Source organism: Balaenoptera acutorostrata, chromosome 15 (genome assembly GCF_949987535.1).
Source record: "Balaenoptera acutorostrata chromosome 15, mBalAcu1.1, whole genome shotgun sequence".
In the NCBI taxonomy this organism is placed as follows: Eukaryota; Metazoa; Chordata; class Mammalia; order Artiodactyla; family Balaenopteridae; genus Balaenoptera; species Balaenoptera acutorostrata.
Window position 1 is genome coordinate 66376196 of NC_080078.1, and position 25870 is coordinate 66402065.

The 25870-nt window shown below is 42.4% G+C and overlaps 1 protein-coding gene across 9 annotated transcripts in view; it reads left to right on the forward strand.

Annotated features, from left to right (window-relative positions):
• The window catches only part of PHF20 (PHD finger protein 20), a 140449-nt gene that overhangs the window by 76668 nt on the left and 37911 nt on the right, over positions 1-25870 (forward strand). For 8 of the 9 annotated variants that reach the window (XM_007193201.2, XM_057528475.1, XM_057528479.1 and 5 more), the window contains one exon: positions 18953-19231. The exons of the other annotated variant lie outside the window; for it this stretch is intronic. In XM_007193201.2, the coding sequence (XP_007193263.1) occupies positions 18953-19231 (279 nt within the window). The remainder of the gene's footprint in view (positions 1-18952; positions 19232-25870) is intronic. 9 annotated transcript variants of the gene reach the window in all.

Genomic DNA, 25870 nt, shown 5'->3' on the forward strand with positions numbered 1-25870 from the left:
TTTTTGGTCTTGATCAGATTCTGTGTAGTTAACATAAATGCAGTGGCAGAGCAGTTCTTTGAAAATAGTAAACTGAAAGTACTCAAGTATCATTCCTGACTGATCCCTGGTGCCTTTATGTTGGTCTTCTGTTCCACTGGGTCCAGAGTGTTATGCCTCAGCCATGTGAGCTTGTGGATACAAGGGCTCTCTCCTTTCTTGCTGAGCCTCCTCTCAGTGGCAGGGCTCCTCTCCTCAGCCTACTTTCTCTCCTGTGGGGGAAATTACTAGACTTGATGATGGGCAAATTTGGTGGAAATTTCATCTCAGAATTTAGTAGTCCATGTTTTGGCATGGAGAACTCTCTATGACAGCCATGCCCCTTAACTCAGCAGACTAAGCTCTTCATTTTGCTGTCTTAAGGGTGGTGTTACATTAGACATCACTTGAAATTGGAAGTGAATTATTCCTATGCCACTAGGAAATATGCTGAGCAGATGAGATGAGTGAGAGGACTAGGTCAGAGGCTAAATCCCAGTGCTTGTTTTAAAGTTTTCACACACATACAGTTTCTGTCTCATGTCAGTTAATTTAGCTGCATCTCTGGTTTGTGGAGAAGATGGAAATAAGGTAAAGTGAGGGTGGCACAGGTGTCTTGGGAAAGATGATGGGAAGATTTCTTGTTGTCTTGCTTCTTTATGTTGCACATAGGATTTTCTGGGGAATAATTTTGAAACCACTGCAACTAACTGAAGCACTTGCCCATTTTCCAAGAGCGTGTATAGTAATGGTAATGGTCCAATTACCTGGATCTTGAGCTATGAGGAGTAAAAGCAGCATGGATCTCATTGCTGTTCTCTTTTGGAGTAGGCTCTAAGCTATTTGCTTTCATGACTTAAGTGCCAGAGGGGAATGCAGTTGAAATTGTTCTACTTGGGTAAGCATTTGTTTATTCTGTAAAACAGAAATTAGAATAGATGCCCTTAGAAGTTGCGATCTCAGATTAGTCTCTAAATCTGGGCCCAGCCTATTTGGTCATTCACAGATAACCAGGGCTGTTGGAAAATGGGCTGCCGTCCATTCATTCATTTCAGTCAGGGAATATTTAACAAGTACCTACTAAGTGCCAGACTCTCTTCTAAGCTGTGTCATTTGTGAATGTTCTACGTGAACCATAGAATGAACAAGAGAGAAGACCCAATAGAAGTACAGGCTTATTCAGCTAATTTTTTTTTTTTTTAACTAAATACCTGTTAGAAATGGGATACTACCACGAGGTGTAGTGTCCCATTGTTATGTTGTCAGTTATAAAATGAATAGGAAGTTATTTGTCACTGAATTATTAAACGTTTACAGATGATTGACTTGTAAATTAACCAGGTTAGTTTCAGTGTAATGCTTATAATAGTTCTTGCAAATGATTTATTTTTAAATTAACATGGTCCGGTTTAGTGTAATGCTTATAATAGTTTAGGTTTCAGACACTTGTGTTCTTCCATGTTTTCTTGAGTAGGAGAGTCATTGACCTATAGCCATTGTAGTTTGGGGAGTTGGGAGTGTCTGTGGTCTGTCATCAGACATATAGTGGTGGAACATTGGCTGAGAATTCATTGTTCTGGGGGTTAGATAAATGAATGAGACATCTGGTCAATGTCCTTGTAGGTCTTTCTGTCCAGAGGAATGAATAAGACTGCAGGTACCTGCATTACAAGAGAGACAGTTAAGGTGGTGTCATGAGAAATACTTAAAACTATGGGAGAGAAAACTGACAGTGATAATGTGTGCCTGCCACATGGAAGTTGAACTCAGGATTAGCTTGTTGAGCCCTTACTATATGCCTGGGAGCTCTGCTGTCAGTGAATGGGGCACTCTTGGTCTTAGTGTTCATTAAATGCTCTTTTTATCTGACTATGGAGAGAGGTGATATTTAGGTTGGTGGTTTGGGGGCAGGGGTGGAAGAATATGGAACTTGCACAGGGCCTTGACGGATGAGTATCACTTAGGTATTTGGAGATGGAGGCAGAGCAGTATCAACAGCATAATCATAGGATGTTTTCTGAGACTATTAAGTGTGCTTTCTGACTTAATTGCAGGCTTCCTGAAGTGGGTTAAGGCTGAGCAGGTAAGTTGCTGCCAAACTGAGGTCAGTTGCTTTGAGTTGCTTTTTTGTTTATGGAGCTATTGGAAATGCTTCGTTTGCAGGATAGGGAGATAGCCATCAAATGTTCACTTGGATCTCTGTTGGTAAGGTTGCTTTCCTCCTACTTAGCTGTTCTGTGGCCTTAAGGCATTTTGAAGTATTTTTTTATGAATTGTTTGACAATAAGTTGCAGACTTTTACCCCTGAATATTTTGATGTATATTTCCTAAAAAATGAGGACATTCTCTTATGTTACCACAATTATCAAAATCAGGACCTTATTCAAACTCCACCAGGGATTTCATTGGCACCTTTTACCTCATTTATGGAAGTGATCTTGTCTTCATTCAGCACTTTCTTTTTTGGTAAGTTGCTTTTTTATATTCATAAATTTGTAGAGAAATCTAGAAAAGTACAAGAACAATGAAACTAACATTCATGTTTCCCACCACCCAGAACTGTTGGTATCTGGTCATGAGTGAGTGCCTCAGGTCCTTACTCTGGCCCGCAATGGCCCTGCTTCTTCTGGCCACCTGTAACCTCTCCAGTTTCATCTTTCCTCAGTCTCTCTCTTTCCTGCTGTCTCTGCTCCAGCCATAGGCCTTCTTGCTATCCTGCAAGCACAGCAGGTACACTCTCACCTCTGGGCTTTCATTTAGAACACTTATTATTATTATTTTTTTTATACTTTCTTGGCCGTGCCGTTGCAGCATGTGGGATCTTAGTTCCCCGACCAGGGACTGAACCTGCGCCCCTTGCATTGGAAGCGCAGAGTCTTAACCACTGGACCACCAGGGACATCCCTCAGCACACTTTTATTGAATACCTTTTATTCCCAGCCAGAGCAAATGGATCCATTGGAAAACTTATTTCATCAGTCAGTTAGTGGGTAACATTTATCATCAGATCATTCATTCAGCAATTGCTTGAGCATTTCTTAGGTACCAAAACTTTGGAGGGGGGTGAGAGGAAAGCTGGAATCGTTTATGAAAACACAGAAAGATGAATAAGTTATCTCCTTGACCTCAGAGAGACACTTACTTATAAGAATGGATTGTTCTGGGGCTTCTCTGGTGGTGCAGTGGTTAAGAATCCACCTGCCAACACAGGAAACACGGGTTCGAGCCCTGGTCTGGGAAGATCCCACATGCCGTGGAGCAACTAAGCCCGTGTGCCACAATTACTGAGGCTGCGCTCCTAGAGCCAACGAGCCACAACTACGGAGCCCAAGTGCCACAAATACTGAAGCCTGCATGCCTAGAGCCTGTGTTCTGCAACAAGAGAAGCCATGACAATGAGAAGCCTGCGCACAGTGACGAAAAGTAGCCCCTGCTCATCACAACTGGAGAAAGCCTGCGCACAGCAACGAAGACCTAACACAGCCATAAATAAATGAATGAATGAATGAAAGAATGGATTGTTCTGGATACTTCCAGTTGACTAGTGGTGAATAGCATTATTGATTGATCATTGTCCAACTTAAGCATTTCTAGATCTGCAATAATGTTGACAACTGTTTTTCCAAACAAAATTTCAAGTAAGTCCTATATTTTGATGCAGTGATTCTTTTCCAACGTATATGATCAGATAAAGAATCTATTTTGAAAATTAAGGTGAAAAGGTATTTTAATATTTTCTAAGATATTAAAAGTTAAATCACATCAGTTAATCATTAGTATTCTTCATTGAAAAACAACATGGCAGGAACTTAAGATCATCACAGACTGTGTGCACTTAGTATGGTCATCACTTTTGAGTCATAAGGAGACAGCAATGAAAGGTTTTATTTAATGATGATTTTTAAAATTTAGATTTGATTTTTCATAATTAGAACACTAAGGAATACTAATTCTTTATAAGTACTACTTCTTGATGAATTTTCACAACTACTGTGATGTAAAGGCAGTTAGGACCCTTATTTAAAAATTATTAGGGCTTCCGTGGTGGTGCAGTGGTTAAGAATCCGCCTGTCAATGCAGGGGCATGGGTTCGAACCCTGGCCCGGGAAGATCCCACATGCTATGGAGCAACTAAGCCTGTGTGCGACAACTACTGAGCCTGCACTCTAGAGCCCTCAAGCCACAACTACCGAGCCCACGTGCCACAACTACTGAAGCCCTCATGCCCAGAGCCTGTGCTCTGCCACAAGAGAAGCCATGACAATGAGAAGGCCGTGCACCATGATGAAGAGTAGCCCCCGCTCACCGCAACTAGAGAAAGCCCGCACATAGCAACGAAGACCCAACACAGCCAAAAATAAATAAATAAATTTATTTTTAAAAAAATTATTATATGAAGAGTCATTTTGCTGGGTTTTTCCCCCCCCCTGTATATTTAAAAACCAATATATGCTAGGAAAAATTAAAACTAAGTAAAAGGGAACAAAAGGTGAAAAGTCCTCCCTTACTCTTCTCACTCTTGAAGGAACCATGGAACAGTTTGATGTGTGGTCTTCCATCCTTCCACACATGGTTCTGCTCATATGCAAACATACACATACCCATGTAGCTTTTTTAAAATAAATTTATTTATTTATTTATTTATTTATTTAAATTTTATTTATTTATTTATTTATTTATTTATGGCTGTGTTGGGTCTTCGTTTCCATGCGAGGGCTTTCTCTAGTTGCGGCAAGTGGGGGCCACTCTTCATCGTGGTGCGCAGGCCTCTCATTATCGCGGCCTCTCTTGTTGCGGAGCACAGGCTCCAGACGCGCAGGCTCAGTAATTGTGGCTCACGGGCGCAGTTGCTCCGTGGCATGTGGGATCTTCCCAGACCAGGGCTCAAACCCGTGTCCCCTGCATTGGCAGGCAGATTCTCAACCACTGCGCCACCAGGGAAGCCCCAATAAATTTATTTTTTAAAATATATTTTTGGCTGCGTTGGGTCTTCGTTGCTGCGTGCAGGCTTTCTCTAGTTGTGGCGAGCAGGGGCTACTCTTCGTTGTGGTGTGCGGGCTTCTCATTGCGGTGGCTTCTCTTGTTGCTGAGCATGGGCTCTAGGCACGTGGGCTTCAGTAGTTGCAGCACGCGAGCTCAGTAGTTGCGGCACATGGGCCCTAGAGCACGCGGGCTTCAGTAGTTGTGGCGTGTGGGCTTAGTAGTTGTGGCTCACGGGCTCTAGAGCACAGGCTCAGTAGCTATGGTGCATGGGCTTAGTTGCTCTGCGGCATGTGGGATCTTCCCGGACCAGGGATCAAACCCATGTCCCCTGCATTGACAGGTGGATTCTTAACCACTGTGCCCCAGGGAAGCCCCTCATGTAGTTTTTTAAAAACACAATAATAGAATCATATTCTTATATTAGTCAATGGCTTGTCATTTTAATTTATAGTATTTTTCCATGTCAGTTCATAGTTCTTTCATGATTACATTTGATTTATTTTGTTGTGTGGGTATTCCATAATTTATTTAACTATCCACTGCTGAAAGACATTAAAGGTATTTCTAATTTTTCACTATTATTTCTCCTTGTTTTATAGAAGAGCCTAGTACTTGGCAAGAAGGGGTAACTTAGCCAGAGTTAGAGTAGCACATTTCCTAATAGCTGGGTCATTCTGACTCCCATCTTCTGACTGAGTACCTAATGCCATGTGATGAGATGCTGGGTGCTATGTAAATCAAGTGACGTGAACACAGTCCCTACCTTTAGAGAGGTTGCACTACTGTGCACTGCTCTCGGGGGCACTTATTAAAGCAATGTGTATACTCGGAGTAAGAGGCTTAGTAGGGTGGCCTACTAAGAAGAGCAGTGTGTGGTACAAGTGATGTCAGTACTCCAGGCAGGGTGGTGCCTTTGGAATTCTTTAATTTGAGGGGGGAGGAAGTGTTGATCTGGAAACTGAATGGTGTTCCTGGTGTGTTTTTTGGAACATGGGCTTAGTGGTGAGTACAGGACATCCAGAAAGATTGCTGGGAGAGAGGGGGGGTTGTTGAGAACTCATTCACCAGGAATGTGTTATGTAAGTAAGCAGGAAGGAGGGCGGGATCATCCTCAGAAACATCCAGTGAGGCCCCTGGAGGCCAGGATGCTGCTGTTTTAGTCACTGTTTAGAGGTTGCTGTCCTGAGCTGGTGCCAGTCTTGGAATTTCTAACTTGGGATGGAGTCATGATCTGAGAAATTAGTGTGAAGGAGGCTCTTGGGCAGCAGGAGGAAGAGCTGGGAAGGCAACACTATCTAGTCTAGAGCAGAAGAGGGGCGTTAGCTGCATATGGAGCAGCTCTGGCATTTGAGGCAGCTCTGCCATCTTGTGGAATAAATGCTCAGTGATTTTTGTGAGGGCTGATTGTGGATAGCCTTGGCAGGGTTGCTTTCCTCACACTTAGCTATTCTGTGACCTCAAAGTATTTTTTAGATGTATTTTTTTTTTTTAAAGGATTTTCTTTTCTTTTATTTATTTATTTATTTATTTATTTATTTATTTATTTATTTATTTATTTATTTATTTATTTATTTATCTATTTTTGGCTGTGTTGGGTCTTCGGTTCGTGCGAGGGCTTTCTCCAGTTGCGGCAAGCGGGGGCCACTCTTCATCGCGGTGCCGGGACCGCTCTTCATCGCGGTGCGCGGGCCTTTCTCTATCGCGGCCCCTCCCATCGCGGGGCACAGGCTCCAGACGCGCAGGCTCAGCAATTGTGGCTCACGGGCCCAGCTGCTCCGTGGCATGTGGGATCTTCCCAGACCAGGGCTCGAACCCGTGTCCCCTGCATTAGCAGGCAGATTCTCAACCACTGCGCCACCAGGGAAGCCCTTTTTAGATGTATTTTAAATACGTTTTTATTTTGAAATAATTTAAGACTTATAAAAAATTGCAAAAATAATAGAAAGAATTCCTGTGTATGTTCAACCAGATTCCATGCTTAGTTGCTCTGCGGCATGTGGGATCTTCCCAGACCAGGGCTCGAACCCATGTCCCCTGCATTGGCAGGTGGATTCTTATCCACTGTGCCACCAGGGAAGTCCCTCTGCATTTTCATAATAGCTTTTTCCCCCTCTGTAACCATGCATGGGGCCATACAGTATGTACTGGGCAACTTCCTGTTTTCATTTAACAGTGTATCTTGAGATTATCCATATCAGTATCAGTAAGTACAGAGCTACTTCATTCTTTTAAATGACTGATTAGGATTACATAGTGCAGACTTCCCATAAATTATTTAACTGTTCCTCTGTTTATGGACATTTTGTTATTTTTTTATTCTAAACATTTGACTGGACTAACTGTGAATATTTAAATCTGTTTACATTTCTCTTTGGTTGCTTTTTGTTGCTTTACAGCAGAGAAAGTTATTCCTTCACAGACCTGAAAAAAGTTTTATTCATTATAGAATTTCAAGTACATGTCAAAAAGTATTAAACTACTGGGGTCATGTGGTGTCTTTGTTGACAAGAATACCAACTGTATTAGGGGTTACTGCTGAGGAAACACAAGACGATGAGCCTTATCCTCTGTCTGAAGAAGTGACAAACAGCAGATCCAGGAACAGATCTGCAGTGCTAAAGGGGGGGTGCAGTAGATAGTCATTTGTGCCAGGAGTTGATAGCATGTGTTCCCTGAGAGCCAGGGCCATCTGGATGCCTTGCTGCATTCGGAGTGAACTAGGTCTGAGTGGAAGTAAAGAGTTGGCTGAGGCAGTGAGGAATGGCAGGGAGCAGGCACAGCCTGAGCAGAGGTGCAAGCTATGAGAGCCTGAAGCAGTTGCTGGGGCCAGCAATTGGCTGGGGCAGCTGCTGAGGGCTCATTGTGGATTAATTAATGGGAGATGAGTTTGGAAAGCAAGATGGTGCTTAGATTGACATGGGCTTAGAATTCCAGACTTAGTATTGCCAGCCAGAGTGAATACCATCATCATAGTCAATCCAACTGTGAGGTTTTGAGGTACTGGCAATGGGTATACAAAACAACTACTGAAGCCCGTATGCCTAGAGCCCGTGCTCCACAACAAGAGAGGCCACCACAATGAGAAGCCCGTGCGCCACAACAAAGAGTAGACCCCGCTTGCTGCAACTAGAGAAGGCCCACATGCAGCAACGAAGACCTAACGCAGCCAAAAATAAATAAAATAAAATTGTTAAAAGGGGGTGGGGTTATATAGGACATTATTTCTAAGCCAAGTTTCAGAAAACATAGTTTAAAAACCTTTTTTATTATAAAGGTGATATATGCTTATCATAAAAGGGAAAGTATAAAGCATTGCCCCAGCAAATAGAAAATGAGAGCTTCTGATCCTACTCTTGTGTTATCTATTGCTGTGTGACAGTATTACCACAAACGTAGTAGCTTAAAACAACATATTTATTTTCTCACAGTTTCTGTGGGTTGAGGAGTGTAGGCACAGCTTAACAGGGTTCTCTGCAAGGCTGAAATCAAGGGGTTGGCCAGGGCTGTGTTCTCATCTGAAAAATCTACTGGGGAAGGGTCTGCTTCTAGGCTCACATGGTTGTTGGCAGCATTCAGTTCCTTGCAGGCTGTCAGACTGAGAGCTACAGTTGTTTTTTTTTTTAAATACTCTTCTTCCTTCCTCCCTCCCTCCCTGTCTTCTTTCTTTCTTTTCTTTCTGTTTATTTATGGTTGCGTTGGGTCTTCGTTGCTGCACGCAGGCTTTCTCTAGTTGCAGTGAGCGGGGGCTACTCTTCCTTGCGGTGCATGGGCTTCTCTTTGCCGTGGCTTCTCTTGTTGCGGAACACGGACTCTAGGTGTGCAGGCTTCAGTAGTTGCGGCTCACGGGCTCTAGACCACAGGCTCAGTAGTTGTGGCTCGTGGGCTCTAGAGCACAGGCTCAGTAGTTGTGGCGCACGGGCTTAGTTGCTCCGCGGCATGTGGGATCTTCCTGGACCAGGGCTCAAACCCGTGTCCCCTGCATTGGCAGGCGGATTCTTAACCGCTGCACCACCAGGGAAGTCCCAAGAGCTACAGTTTTTTTGTGGGCGCTCTCAGTTCCTTGCCACATGGGCTTCTCCATAGAGTAGGTCACAACATAGCAGCTTGTTGCATCTAGCCCTCAAGGGAGAGTGCCTACTAGTAAGATGGGTGTTACAATCTGACATAACATAATTATGAAAGTGACATGCTGTCACCTTTGCCTGTTCTATTAGAGGCAAGTTATAGGTCCTGCCCACACTCAAGGAGAGGGGATTACACATGGGCATGAATACCAGGAGGCAGGATTATTAAGAGACATTTTATAGTCTATTTCTACCCTTCCCCCACCCCCCCAAAAAAAGAGAACATTCCTTAGAGTTATGCCATTATTAAAAGCAAATTCAAATTCTGTGGACCATTTTTCCCCCCATATACCAAGGTATAGTAGTAATTTGGGAGAGGCAAGAGCAGAGGGTGACTTGGGATTTTGAGCCTGGGAGCCTAGGATAGAGCTCTATGCTTTGCCTCAATTCTTCCGTACAAAAATCTGTTCAACATGAGGAAGAGCACAGCATTTGAATGGTAATACCCATAACTACTTGCAAATACTGATTTCCATACTACTTTCTAAAACAAAAATAAATTGGTTTCAGTAGTTTACCCTCTCTCCCAAGGATAGTTTGTTTACCCCTGGCTTTTGAACCAGGCTCCCTGGAGGATTTTTTTTTTTTTTTTTTAATTTATTTGGCTGTGCCGGGTCTTTAGTTGTGGCACGCGGGATCTTTAGTTGTGGCATGCGAGATCTAGTTCCCTGACCAGGGATTGAATCCGGGTCCCCTGCATTGGAAGCACTGAGTCTTAACCACTGGACCACCAGGGAAGTCCCACTCCCTGGAGGATTTTATTTACATATTTTCTGCCCTTTGTCACCTAGTAACTGCTCTCATGTTGACAAAGGACCATAGTATCCCTAGAGTGGATGATGTCATTTAGCTGGTGCCATCAGTGACGTATGTTCCAAATGAACTGTCCTCCCATTGGGAAGTAGACACTGTGTGTGAGGCTTGGAATTTTTGTAGACTGTGGCCCAGCAGGCCCTTTTGGCAACCATTGACTCTCTTGGTTGCTTGACCATGCTTCCCTCACCATGTTTCTTTTGTCACAGGAACACCATTCTGGGGAGGAGTGTAATATAATATATAAAAGAATTGTATTCTTTCTACTGTGAAATAATATGGGTATTATAACATGGAAGAATAGGGAAAAAAATCAATTTTTTTTACCTTGAAATCTCATATGCAAAATGGGTACCATTGTTTATATTCTTACAATTCTAAACAAAAAATACACTATTTTATATGTTATTCTTATATATAATTTTGTTTTGCTGAAACTGTTTCTTTTGAGGGTTTTCTTTAGCATGGTTATGCTGTGCATATTCTGTTTTAAAATTCTTACTTTTAAAATGTAAAACATTTTTACTGGTTGCATCATTTTGCTGTTCCTGTTGTGCTTTTATTAATTACCGCTAACACCTCAGTGTTTGATTAATAAAGTGGGGCAATTAGATGTTAAATTTTTTCAGGTCGTGCCCTGGTACATGGATCCCTGGCTGGGATTATGCATAACTTTGTTGGAAGCAAACAACTGTGAGGTCAGTGCCAACCCAGATGACAGCTAATGTTCAAGTAACCTATTGCAGTTAGTAATAGGCTTTCTCTTCTAATACCTCATGGAAACACGTGGGAGCCTTGTGAAATAAGTATTTTTATTCCCATTTAATGATAAGGAAACAGTCTTGGAGAGGCTAACTCTCTTGTCTGAAGTAGTAGTACGCTGAGAGGAGTACTGTAAGAGTAAAGAATGGAGCACATTCCTCAGTTCAGTATTTTAGAATAAAGAATGAACAGAACTAACTGTAATACAAATAGAAAGGGACAGATACTACAAGATTTGTTTTCCATGAAGTACTTATGGGAATTCAGAGAAGGCAGGATAGAATCTTTTTTGCTCAGAGACCAAGGAAAAAGCATCGTACAAGTAGGTGGCCTTTGAAGGCTGAACAGGGCTTGGTTTGCATGTGGGAGAGGTGTGCCAGAGGCCTGCGCTGGCTGAACTGGCAGTTTTCATTGTGCACACAGAGGGCTCATCTGGCTGCCATATGGGAAAATTAGGATAAAATTGTGAAGTCTGGAAAATGCAGTTTTTCATATCTCTAAAAAATTTGTTGGGTTCAGTTTGCAAGACCTTCATGAAAAAGGAGCAGTTACTTAAGTCTTGGGGTGTTTGATCTACTTCTTCATTTGTGAGTCTGAAGTTACAGTTTTTTTTTTTTTTTTTTTAATATTTATGTTATTTATTTATTTATTTTCCTTATTTTTTGGCTGCGCCAGGTCTTTGTTGCAGCGCGCAGGCTTCTCTCTAGTTGCAGCGTGCGGGCTCCAGGGCACGTGGGCTCTGTAGTTTGCGGCACACGGGCTCTCTCGTTGAGGTGCACAAGCTTAGTTGCCCTGTGGCATGTGGGATCTTAGTTCCCTGACCAGGGATCGAACCAGTGCTCCCTGTACTGGAAGATGCGTTGTTTACCACTGGACCACCATGGAAGTCCCTGAAGTTACAGTTAATTGTGTAATTTATCAGATTTTGTCACAGGCTATTATCCACAATTAATTTATACCCTCTTTGCTGCTTGTCTCACCCTGATGCTTGTGTTGATTGTGTTTTCTCCACATTGCAAGGTAGGTTATATTTACCGGCTTATAATCGGAAGGGCTTGCATATCAATGAGTTATATATATACTTCACTGAGTTGAGTTTATGGGGGGGGGGAATCTTATTACTTCCTGAACTTCCGTGGTTGAAGATTCATAATTCTCAAGCCTTTCTTATTCCTTCAGACAAAAACCAGCAACTCATTTTGTCTTATTAAAGTTGCCATCTTGAGAAGAGCTCTTGGTTTGGCCAGGGGCTTCATGACAGTGACACCAGGTAGTGTCTTTTCTCCTGGGGAGTTTATCTGTTTACCTGAGCCTCTGTGATCCTAGTACCACCTCTGAGGCAGGTGGCCACCTGAGTGCCAAGCTTGTTTACCTTTGGAGGACCAGCTGTTTCCACTTTCTGCTTACCTGTGAGAAATCAAGGGTTTTGCTTTTGGGGGAGAAGAGTTTTTATCCTGCCAAACTAAACGTATTTCCTTTTGAGAGGCTTACTGGATTGGTAGACTATCTGTCTTAATCCATTTGGGCTGCTGTAACAGAATACCATAGACTGGGTGGCTTATAAACAACAGAAATGTATTTCTCACAGTTCTGGAGTCTGGGAAGTTCAAGATCAAGGTGCCAGCAGATTCAGTGTCTAGTGCGGGCCAGCTTCCTAGTTCATAAACAGCTATATTCTCACAGTAACCTCACATGGAGGAATGGGCAAGGGAGAATTCTGGGGTCTCTTTTATAAGGGCGCTAGTCTTATTCATGAGGGCACTGCCTTTATGACCTAATCACTTCCCAAAAGCTCCACCTCCACATACCATCACATTGGGAATTTGGTTTCACCATATGAATTTTGGGGGTCTAGTATAGCACTGTCAGACTAGGTATATCTTTATTTCAGCAGATAGTTTGACCATATTACTTTTAAAATCTATCTATGGACAAGGAGGAAATAGATATATGAGTGTATTGGTAATCTGCGTAGGTGAAGTTCAGTTGGTTCAGGTAACTCTACCCAGAGTGTACATTAATTGATTGGTGTCAGCCTAAAGCGTGTTCTGAAGGCTGTCCTCAGCTCTGTCCTACTGGATCTTTATCAACAGCTTGGATAAAGACCTAAGAATACATAGGATTACAGAAACGAGTTATAAAATTCTTGGACTAAAATAATAAGATGGAGTTTATTAGGGTTAAATGTAACTTCCAGCGTATAGTTTGATAAAACTTTTGGGGGAAATGGAAATGCACTTTAATTTGTGTTTTAAAAAGACAAACAGGACAAAGTTCAGGATTTTGGTGGATCAAGCTTGGTGTACTGTCCAGCACCATGTAATATAATTATTTTAAAAAATTTCTGGGAGGCTGAATTAGTGAAAGTAAGATGTCCTGAAAGGTGGGGGTAATAATCCCACTGAATGGCCATGCTAGGAATCTTGTGGTTGGTTTTGGATTTCACATTTCTAGTAGGATGTAGACAAAACTGAATGCTTACAGAGTGATGTGTCTTCTCCCAGCCAGAGCTTATGAGGGCTGGTCAAAGGAATGTTTCACTCTGGTTGATAATTATAATATTGGGTTGGCCAAAAAGTGCCTTGGGTTTTTAAGCAAAAATAAAAGACACATTTTTCATTTTCACCAAGAACTTTATTGAACAACGTACTCACCCTTATGTTCCACTATCTTCTGCCATTTTCCAGGCAACTTCATAATTCCATCTTCCCCAAACTTTTTATCTTTTTGAGCAAAGAACTGTTCCAGGTGCCTTTTACAGTCTTCCAGGGAATTTTTCCATTAAGAGAATTTTGTAAAGACCGAAATAAATGGAAATCCGAAGGTGCAGTGTCTGATGAATATGGTGGATGAATCAGAACTTCCCAGCCAAGCTGTAAGTTTTTGCCTGGTCATCAAAGAAACAGGTGGTCTTGCATTATCCTGATGGAAGATTATGCGTTTTTTGTTGACTAATTCTGGACGCTTTTCGTCGAGTGCTGCTTTCAGTTGGTCTAATTGGGGGCAGTACTTGTTGGAGTTAATCATTTGGTTTTCCAGCAGGAGCTCATAATAGAGAACTACTTTCCAATCCCACCGTATACACAACATCACCTTCTTTGGATGAAGACCGGCCTTTGGTGTGGTTGGTGGTGGTTCATTTTGCTTGCCCCACGGTCTCTTCTGTTCCCCATTATTGTATAGTAGGGGCCCCCAATCCCCGGGCCGCAGACTGGTACTGGTCCGAGGCCTGTTGGGAACTGAACCACACAGCAGGAGGTGAGCGGCGGGTGAGCCAGCGAAGCTTTATCTGCTGCTCGGGTTACAGCCTGAACCATCGCCCCCTCCCCCGCCCACCCCCCCAGGTCCGTGGAAAAATTGTCTTCCAGGAAACCAGTCTCTGGTGCCAAAAAGGTTGGGGGCTGCTGTTGTACAGTATCCACTTTTCATTGCCCGTCACAATTTGTTTTAAAAACGGAACGTTTTCATTATGTTTAAGTAGAGAATCGCATGCAGAAATACTGTCAAGAAGGTTTTTTTTGCTTAACTTATGTGGAACCCAAACATCAAAGCGATGAACATAACCAAGCTGGTGCAAATGATTTTCAGCGCTTGATTTGGATCTTTTGAGTATGTCGGCTATCTCCCTCGTGGTATAACGTTGATTGTTCTCAATTAATGTCTTGGTTTGATCATTATCAACCTCATTTCAGCTGGTTTGCCTTACCGTGGAGCATCATCCAGCGAGAAATCTCTAGCGCGAAACTTCACAAACCACTTTTGACACGTTCGATCAGTCACAGCACCTTCTCCATACACTGCACAAATCTTTTTTTGCGTTTTAGTTGAGTTTTTACCTTTCTTGAAATAATAAAGCATAATATGCTGGAAATGTTGCTTTTTTTTCCCATCTTCAATATTAAAAATGGCTACACAAAAATTCACCAATTTTGGTAAGTTTTTTTTTAATGCATGCTGATATGACAGCTGTCACATACAATCTAACAAAATTGTTTCGTATGAAGTTAAAGACAAGTGCAACTAGAGCCATCTTACGGAGAAAACCGAACGAAACTTTTGGTCAACCCAGTATCTGTCTCTTGCCATGTTCCATAAATGACATAAGCCTGTTTATCAAGATTATTTTATATTTGAAATAATATAAAATAATATATTTTAATAATATATTATTTTTATATATAAATTATTATTTATATATAAATAATATATTTTAATAATATATATAAAATAATATATATACTTGGCCTGTTTTGTGCCAAATCTTATAGCCCTCTCTCCAACTCTTTTGAAATGGGTGGTGTTATTCCCTTTTATAGATAGGAACCTGGATAATAAGAATAGTTTAAAAAAACCATACACAGCTTATTTATGCAGCTAATGAAGGGTAGAGCTGGGATTTAAAGTTGGGTTGTTTCCATTATACCATACTGCCTCTGGAATGAGCATGCAGTGAAGCTGGGAGTGATGGGCACTTCTGCCCTTCTGCTATGAGCAGGTTAATTTCTGGAAGGCTGTTCATAAGTCCCACTTGTTCTTAAGTCCAAAATGATACTATATACACATATATACATTCTTTTCTAAATATTCTTTTTTTAAACTTCTACTGGTCTTTATTAAAAGGAAAACTATTATCTGAAAACAAAGACCCAACGTAGTCTCAGGCTAAGCCTCATTGACAGAACCCCTCAAGCTACAGCCCAGGCACCTAATCTTGGCACTACAATGTTGTCCTTGACCTGCCCTCTCTCTCCCCATCTCAAACTCTGGGGATTCGCTTCCTACCAGGATATTCCTTTCCAGCCAGGCAAGATATCTCAGTCCCCAGGACCCCACCCTTCCTGCCAGGATGGTGGCCACAGGGTCATCCCCCTATCCCCGCCCCCTACACACCCGGTCAAGGTGACTGCTACACACGCGGGGCCGCCACACTCTCAAATCCAAATGTCCTTGTCTTGTCAGCACCCTGGGTACACTTTAAACGTCTTTAAAGTCTCCAGCCCATTAACAATAGGGTCACTACAACAATAAGGCAGACGCAACCTCTTCTGAGCTCAGTGTGGTGGCGTCCAAAGCTCCTAAAATCCGAGACTTAGGTTCTCCCACCCCACATCACTCCCTGGGGCGTAAGAACTACTACTGTCCCTCAGGCCTCAGCTCGAAGGTGTCTTCTCTAAGAAGCCTGCCCGGCACTTGACAGGCCGAGCCGGGCGCTTTCTCCTGGCGGCCCCGTGCCCCCTCAGTCTGGGCAGAGATGACACCCGGAGTCGGCGAGTGTGCCCGCCCCGGCCACTTCCAGGGCCAGGGGCTCCTCGGGTGCAGGAGGGAAGCCGAAGTGCGCAGTTATGGCGTCCACGTGCTAGGCCTGCGCGGGATTGGGCGCCTGCTCTTCAGACGGGAAGACTTTAACTCCATGAAGATAGGGGTCCCCCGGTGGCCCATAGGCCTCTTTCCCGGCGCTTCCCGACGCCTAAATATTCTTTTCCATTCTAGTTTATACCAGAATATTGAACAAAATGATAACTATATAGTAATAAGAGCCGATATTTATCGAACACTTATTATGTGCCAGATGTTTTTCTAGAATCTTTGCACGTAATTCATTTAATTCTTACGACTCAGTGAAGTAGTTACTGTTATTACTATCTCCACTCCGCACATGAGGAAACTGAGGAGGCAGGAGGAGTGATTACAGGAGCCAGGATTTGAACCAGGCTGTCCAGCTGTAGAGCCCACACTTTTTTTTTTTAAATTAATTAATTTATTTACTTATTTTTGGCTGTGTTGAGTCTTCGTTTCTGTGCGCGGGCTTTCTCCAGTTGTGGCGAGCGGGGGCCACTCTTCAGCGGGGGCTACTCTTCATCGCCGTGCGCGGGCCTCTCACCGTCGCGGCCTCTCTTGTTGCAGAGCACAGGCTCCAGACGTGCAGGCTCAGCAGTTGTGCCTCACGGGCCCAGTTGCTCCGCGGCATGTGGGATCTTCCCAGACCAGGGCTCGAACCTGTGTCCCCTGCATTGGCAGGCAGATTTCCAACCACTGCGCCACCAGGGAAGCCCCGAGCCCACACTTTGAACCACCATCCTGTCTTTGCCTTATGCAAATGGCCCGTGTGTGTACACAAGGGTGCAAAGATTTTGAATAGAAAGAGTGGTAATTCTTCATGGAATTGGTTCAAAGTTCTCATTATTTTTAACTTTTTTTTTTAATTCAAAGGTATTTGTATTTTGGTATTCTTCTTTTCTATTATAAATAAGTTGATCTCAAACAGGGCTTCAAACACAAGCCAAAGGATGGCTGAGTTTACTGTAGCTGAACTTGACTGCTGAGGTCCTCAGGTGATAGTAGGCAGGGTTGATGCTCTCTGACCTCCTCAGACCTTAGCTTTGTTCACACAGTGGTAAGTGGAGTTTTCTGCAGTGATTTTTTGAAACATTGTCAGATGGAAAAGGAACTATTAGGTTCGACCATATGAAATGGCCAATATCTAACCTTTCTTAACCTACAAAAACGGCAAATTTGTATGGTTCAACTTAATAGGCCGAAGGGGAGGAAATTCCACAGAAACTGTTTGTATTTTAAGAAAGAATTTTAGGATATATTGGAGGTTTGAATTTTGATTTGCTTCACTGACTTTTTTGTTTTTCCTGTACAACTATTTGTATGAGAAGTATGTATTCCATTTCATTTCATGTTACTTTTTCTTAACTGTATCTGATTTGAACCTCTTCGTTATGTCTCTTGTCATGGATAGAAAGTGATTTAAGGCATTATGCTTTGGGATGTGTGTGTGTATATAATTTGTTACTTGTTTAAATGCCTATGTAACAGAATCCATCAGATCATCAAGCCTACCAGTTTTATTTATTTATGTATGTATGTATGTATGGCTGCGTTGGGTCTTCGTTGCTGCATGCAGGCTTTCTCTCACTGCAGCGAGCGGGGGCTACTCTTCGTTGTGGTGTGCAGGCTTCTCATTGCAGTGGCTTCTCCTGTTGCGGAGCACGGGCTCTAGGCGTTCGGGCTCAGTAGTTGTGGCTCATGGTCTCTAGAAGGCAGGCTCAGTAGTTGTGGCACACGGACTTAGTTGCTCTGTGGTATGTGGGATCTTTCTGGACCAGGGCTCGAACCCATGTCCCCTGCATTGGCAGGCGGATTCTTAACCACTGTGCCACCAGAGAAGTCCCAAGCCTACCAGTTTTATAATCATACCCTAGTGCTGATTTTGAAATGTAGAGGATGATTCAGATTGAGTTTAATAATTTTTTTTTATTCCTTCTGATTATGGAATGGTACTTGAAAAAGTAATCATAATATTTACCAAAAGTTCAGCATGCTATTCGCTTCTAATGGAAATTGCGTCATTGCATTTAGGAAAAATTTGATTCACTCAAGAAAGTTCCGTCCATTCAGGATATTCTTGGGTGACTTAATCTGTAGAGTAGGAGTGATTTGAGTTTATGGTGATTGCTCTCATTAGGGTGAGGGCATTGTGAAGGGAGTCTTCAATAAACTGAGTTTCTAACACTCATGAATTCCTTGTGACAGCATTACTTTTTGTCATTGATTCATGACAGACCATTGCCTTCTGTTTATTTGGTTTGGGGAGAGGGTGTCAGACTTTTTTTTGTCTCTTTGAATTTGATCATTGAGTTTTCCGAGTTCTCCACATGCCTTCCAGCTCCATTCAGTTGGTTGTCTTTTTTTCCTCTTCTTTCTGAATCCTCTTGATCAGAGTACACGGTAGTGAAATCTCAAAAGCTCAATACTAAAAGCTTTGTAATAGTTACTCTCCTTGTGCAAAAACCATTGTAAGATCCTTTAAGTTTCATAAAGAGATCCCACCAGAATATTCTCTAGTCTTGTCTACACAAAGGTATCGGGATGGTAGAAAGTCTGAATCTGGTCCAACCTATGAATGGTCCAACTGCTATGAATAACAAGTGCTAGGTTGGATCCCTGATTTTTTTTTTTTTTTAGGATTTTCCCTTGTTCTTCTGAAACCCTGAGAACTTGTGTGGCTGCTTTAAAAAAGAAAAAAAAAAAGTTGATCTCTTCTTTCAAAAGATGAATCACAGTTGAGTCTGTTATTTACCCTGAAGTTACACCATTCTTTCAAACAGCGGTAGTCATTGATGTCTCCGTCTACATATGCATGCTGCTCTCTCACTCTCTGTTGCCATGTGTTGTGTTAATGCATGTATTGTAATAGTTCGAATAAGCATGAGGGATCTTTGTTTTTGTTTTTTTTTTTTCAGTAACAAATACTTGTAAGAAAACAGATGATTTTGTGACATCTAAAGCACCAGCTGTCGACCTAGATCACAAGTTTAGGTGCAAGGTTGTGGATTGTTTAAAATTTTTCCGCAAAGCCAAACTGTTGCACTATCACATGAAGTATTTCCACGGAATGGAGAAGTCACCAGAGCCAGAGGAGAACTCAGGAAAGAGGCATGTCCAGACGAGGGGCTCTTCAGCTTCAGACAAGGCCAGCCAGGAGAGCCTGACCAGGAAGCGGGTCTCGGCCAGTTCCCCAAGTAAGCATTTTGGTTCTGGGTTGTATCTGTATCATGAAGGGTGACACAGAAAGCGGGCGTTAGGTTGTTCTGGTCCAGTTGAATCCCTCAAAATTGAAAATGACAAGTGATCCTCAGGAATTGCCTTGTGGAGTTGTAGCCTTCCTGGAGGAAGTAGAAATACCTGACTCTCATTCTTACCACCACCTCTTGCTGCTCAGGTTACCTTGAGAAAGTCACTTAGCCTCTGAAGGTCTTGGTACTCTTGGTATGGAGTGGGAACAGTCAAGGAAAGGGAGCTCTGTTAGAAGCCAGCAGGAGAACTAGTGCTCAGAACAGCATGGGTGCAGTCATCCCATCCCTGCTAACAGAACAGAAGAACTAAGAGGTGATGTGGGATTCTCCTCCTGGGTTCAATTTCGTCATAATTGCAACCGAAGATATTTTCTAACAACACTGTTTATTTTACATAGAAACTACAGTGGTGGTAGTAAGGGTAACCATAAAATCTCATGTTCACGTCTTATTCTAAAACTTACAGAAATTGAAAAATTACATGTTTCTTGGGAATTTCAGAATAATTAATGAGTTTCCAGGAAATTCTACAAGCTTCCCAGCTTCGTTTTACCTGAAATTGTAACATCATTGTATATTTTTTGGCTTGAACTTCTCTGTTAAAATACTTAGGTATTAGATGGTATATGGAACTCCTGGGACATCTGCCAGTGTTCCCAAGGGAGTACAGAGTCGGGTTTCAGATAACAGGTCAGGGCCATGCAGACTAAGGTGATCTCTGACCCTGTGAGAGGTCAGTTCTTAGCCAGGCTGTGAAGACATAATGTGTCAAGTGACAGTTTCTTAGTCATATGTGCTGTATTATCCATTAGAAATATAATGTGAGTCAGCCTGTAACTTTTTCTTGTAGCCACATTTTAAAATGTAGAAACAGGGGAAACTTCTTTCTTTTTTTTTTTTTTTAATATTTATTTATTTGGCTGAGTTGGGTCTTAGTTGCAGCACGCAGGATCTTCGTTGTGACACGCGGGCTTCTCTTTAGTTGTGGTGTGTGGGCTCTGGAGCTCGCGGGCTCAGTGGTTGCAGTACATGGGCTCTCTAGTTGTGGCGTGTGGGCTTAGTTGCCCCGCGGCATGTGGGATCTTAGTTCCCTGACCAGGGAATGAACCCACGTCCCCTGCATTGGCAGGTGGATTCTTTACCACTGGACCACCGGGGAAGTCCCTGAAATTTCTTTTAATAAATTTTGTTAACTCAAAATATCCAAAATACTATCATTTCAGCATGTAATCAGCATAGAAATTACTATTTAATAAGCTATTATGTATTCTTTTTCTTGTATTAAGCCTTTAAAATCCAGTATGTGGGACTTCCCTGGTGGTAGGGTGGTTAAGAATCCGCCTGCCAATGCAGGGGACACAGGTTCAAGCCCTGGTCCGGGAAGATCCCACATGCTGCGGAGCAGCTAAGCCCGTACGCCACAACTACTGAGCCTGTGCACCTAGAGCCCGTGCTCCACAACAAGAGAAGCCATCGCAATGAGAAGCCCACGCACTGCAGCGAAGAGTAGCCCCTGCTCACCACAACTAGAGAAAGCCCACCTGCAGCAACGAAGACCCAACGCTGCCAAAAATAAACAAATAAAATAAATTAAAATAAAAAATCCAGTATGTGTTTTACATTTACTGAACATTTCAGTTCAGACTAACCACATTTCAGGTGCTAGTAGCTGCATATGGCTGGTGGCCACAGAATTGGCCCACGCAGCTTGATTACTAGCTGTAGACTAGCTGTAGGCAGTCTAGCTGTGCACTTGGCGAGCCCAAGTATTGAGCTAAAAGGAGCTCCCTGAGGAAGGCCAGCTGGCTAGTAGTCATCCAGGAGGGGCTCCCCATGTGGGCTGCAGGGCATGGCAGCACTCTCCACCTTAGTGACTTCACCAGAGTCCTGCTCAGGTACCCACCAGTGGATGGATATCTCTCAAAACAGGGTGGTCTGAATCAGATAGTGGTAGATGATGCTCAATGCCAGGTGCCAGTTATTTATTTAAAACGAAGCCAACAGCTATCAAAACTCCTCTTCTCTGTCTAGCTTAGACCTTGTTTATTGAGCATTGGAGCAGAGCACTGGAGTTGGAAATGCCTCAGGCTAAGATAGATTGACTTGTTCATTCAATGACTATTTATCGAGTGCCTCTCTTCTGGGGAGTAAAAAGGAAACCTAGGTCTCCTTCTGCCTGATGCTCTTGGTTGTGGGTATTCCTGGCACAAAGAAGAAAGGACAGGGTAAGTTGTTAGATGGGAGCATCCTCTTGCCTGGGCAGTGCTTGTTTTATTAGGGCCACTGATTCCTTAGGGATGTTAATAATGTCTTACTGGCCAGTCCCACTGGCTTTGGTGGCCATTCTGTGTCTTTTAGATAAGTTTATATCTCTCTGCTGTTGAATACATGGTTAATTCTGGGGGCAAGCTTATTTCTGAGAACTTGAGAGAGACCTGTCAGTGAGATCCTTTCCTCCCCTCCATGTGTCACCTAGCCCAGGTCTCACCTGGAGCAGTGGCCAACTCAGCTGCCTGGGAGTCACTGGGTGACTTGTTAAAAGTACAGATTTATTGGACCCTGCTTTACAGCATTCCAATTCAGTGGCTCAAAGTTTAGAATCTGTAGTTTTTGTACACGCCCCCCCCATATAAAAGTGACATATGATTGCTGTAAAATCCATACAAAAGAATACTAAGGGAAAAAGCCTCCCTCCCACTGGTAGCCCCACCTCCCTTGCAGATATAACTATTTTTAACAAACTCTTTTATAACTTTTCAGATATTTTCTGTGCGTATCCAAACTGTACATTTCTATTATGTCTAATAGAAAATATCTTTTTATATAGTTGGTATCATATGCAGCTTGCTTTTTTCATTAAAGATACCTTGGCACTCATTTCACGTCAGTATAGATACGTGGTTCTACCTCATTTTGACAGTGGCCATTATCTCATTGTATGGGTGTACTGGACTTTAAACATTTTCCTACAAAAAATTATGATTCACCGATTTTTTCACTCTTACCAAGTGCTAAAGCAAAGTAAACCTTCCTGAAGATTAATTTGCTCTTGTGTACGAATTAATTCATGCGATAAGTTCCTGGAGGCGGGATTTGCTTGGGAAAAGGGTATGCATATTTAAATTTCTGATAGATGATGCCAAATCACCCTTCAAAAAGCTTGTCCCAGTTTGTAATCTCCCACCAACTGGTTATGCACATCAATTTCTTTACAATCTTATCAGTATTATCAAATTTTAAATTATTGTTAATCTGATAGGTAAAAAATACTGTAGTGACTTTAGTCTTTTATTTTAAAAATTCTGGAATATTTTAAATTTATAGAAAAGTACATAGGACTATATATAGCAAACATGTATGTATCCAACCCCCACCTACACTTAAAAAATGTTAACATTTTGCCATATTTCCTTCAGATTTTTTTTTAAAGGGAAACAAAACACTAGGATGAGGTACAAACCCCCTGAATTGCTTTTCCTTTCTTTCCCTTTATGCTTTCCCAAATACATGCATATATGTTGAGAAATAATGTATAGTATTTAAAAAAATTTTTTACTGGAGTATAGTTGATTTACAATGTTGTGTTAGTTTCTGCTGTACAGCAAAGTGACTCAGTTATACATATACATATATCCACTCTTTTTCAGATTCTTTCCCCATATAGACCATTACAGAGTATTGAGTAGAGTTCCCTGTGCTATACAGTAGGTCCTTATTAGTTATCTATTTTATATAAAGTAGTATGTATATGTCAATCCCAGTCTCCCAATTTATCCCTCCTCTCCATATAGTATTTTCGAGTGTTATTAACATTTATATTGGTAAATGATAGAGTATTTTGTGTGTTTTAAAAATATGTATAAATAGTATCATATTATACTTACTCTTTTGGAACTTGCTGCTTTTTGTTTAGCATTATGTTCGTCTTCATTCCGGTTGAAACCTGTAGGTGGATCTCATTGATTCTTCAGCTGGTGTATTGTGGGGTTTTGGGCACGCCCATCCACCCTTTTAGGTGTAACTTTTTTTTTTTTTAAACGATAGTTAAGTATGCCAGAGTTTCTTTAACCCCTTCCTACTCAGGGTCATTGAGGTTTCTAGTTTTTTACTTTTATAGATGATGCTTCAGGGACTGCCTGTGTACACATCCCCTGTGTGTGAGCATTTCTTTTGAGTATTTACCTAGAAGAGGAATTGCTAGATGGAAGGGTTTTAGTTAACGTACCAGAATGTACTTGAAAATGGTGGTTCTGACTTCAACATTCCTGTCAGCTCTGTGATTTGTCTATATCCCCACCAGCTTTTGGTATTATCTGACATAAGTTTGCCCAATCTTAGGAATTTGAAGTGATTATCTCCTTGTTTTTCTCAATGAGAAAAACATTTGTTTTGTACTTTTTAGATGAGAGTCGGAATTGTTATAAACCTTCCCTGTTTCTGCTGGCTCCCACCGCAGCGCCATTCTCGGACAGCCTGAGATAGGAAACCGTGATGTGAGGGATTTGGTCTGCTCTGAGGACGGTTCTCTCTGAGCCCCTCTCTCTGTGGATTGGCCTGGCTTGCTGGTTGGCTCTGGTCAGCTGACCTCTGACTTTAGTCTGCACCCTCCCCTCCTCCTTCCCTTTTCAGTGCTGTGGTGGAAGGAAGGAAGGAGCAGTGGTCGGGGAGCCTGAAGGTCTGAGTTTGGGACCCAGCTCTGCCACTCGAAGTTCTCTGGTATTGATTAAATCCCTCATCTTCTAGTATGTAACATGGAGGTTAAACTATTTGCCCCCCACAAAAATGCTGGGAAGGTCTTTATGTTAGGCATTTAAAATTATTTTGAAATGTGCACACATGTTCAAAGCAGCACTGTTCTTAAGAGCCCTAAATTGGAAACAGCTCAAGTGTTTATTCACAGTAAATAAATGTGTGAAGAATAAATCAAGTAAATAAATTGTGGTGTCTTGATACAGTGGAATACTATACAGCAGTGAGTGAATGAGCTACAGCTATACCCACCAACATCTCACAAATATAATGTTGAGCCAAAGAAGCTAACATAAACTCATATATATGATATGGTAGATATGTATATAAAGTTCAAAAACAGATTAAAATGAATCTGTTATGTTTGAGGTCAGTACAGTGGTTATCCTTGGGGGGTAGGTGGATGAATGACTGAAAGTGGGGCAGGAAGGAGACTCCTGGGATGCTGGGGTTCTGTTTCCTTATCCGAATGGTGATTGTAACAGATGATCATGGTAACTGTCCGAGGAGGCACCTTGCCCAGTGTAATGCACCTGAGTATAGGGTGGGTGTTCCCGCACAAGAGGGTGTGTGGACCTCTTGTTTGGTTTTGGAATTCCTGATTAACTATACTTGAGGGTCTTGATTTGTGTTGAGTAATATGAGCAGGCTTGGAGTCAGCACACCTGAATTTGAATCTAGCCTCCACCCCTTGCTTCCTCTGTGACCTTGGGCAAAGAACTGTGAGCTTCAGTTTCTCCATCTGTGAAATGGGGATACCTACCTACCTCAGAACTTTGTTACATTAAATGACCTAATGTAAAATGCTTAGCACAATGTCTGGCCTACAGTAAACTCTTAATAAATACTAGGTCTTTATCTTAGTGAAAACATTAACCCAGGCAGTCAGAGAGCTGAGTTCTAAACTCAGCTGACCTCTGATAAGCTGCTAAACCGATAGACAAAGTGTTGCCATTTTGATAAAATGAAGAAACCTGAGTGAGTGATTTTCTACTTTTATGTACTGCATTTGGGTCTCATACCAATATACCGACATGGGATTTCTAAAATTCTCTCTCTTAATACAGAAGGATCCCTTTCACTGGGGTTTGGAAGTCCCTTGGTGAATTGGGGAAATTTGCCTGCCAGGTTTTAAAATAACAAGATCTGCTGTGGGTATACTTGCCAGGCTGGCAGGGGTGGACAGTTACAAAATGCTTTAGGGGGAACAGAAGGGTATTTTAAATCCCTGTGTTTTAACTTGTTACCCCCCTGCTGGTCCTTTGTAAAACTGGTCAATTTGGTGGCAGAGTGTACCACACAGGCCTCTCACCCATGTTGGGGTATAGCCTGGTCATTCCTATACCCTCTCAGATGGAGAGCAGGTTTGTGCAGCCAGGAAGGGACATTTCCCCCCCTACACCCCCATGTCAGGTGGACACAGACCACACAGACGATTTCACAGCTCTTCCAGGCTTGATTGCTGAGATTGCCAGCAGTTCCCAGGCTGAAGCAAACTAGACCATTCATCTTGCTGTGCTCTAGCTGGGAAATTAAAAACCTGGCCACTCGTCCTGCCTCTGCCACTAACCAGAGCCTCAGTTCTCACCATCTGTGAACTGGGGTCAGTAGACATGTTCAGCCTTCATCACGTCGCTGGATATCAATGAGAGCAAACACAGAAGCATATTCAACATATTCCATAGGCCCCAGCCCTCCAGAAGGCACCCCCTGTTCCAGGCGTTGCCCTCACTTTTTTCACATCAGAGTCTCCTTCCGTTTCCTCGTGGTTTTGCTGGGTACTTGATTAATCTGATGACTAAATTTCTTAAGATTTGAAAGAATAAAACCAGCTAA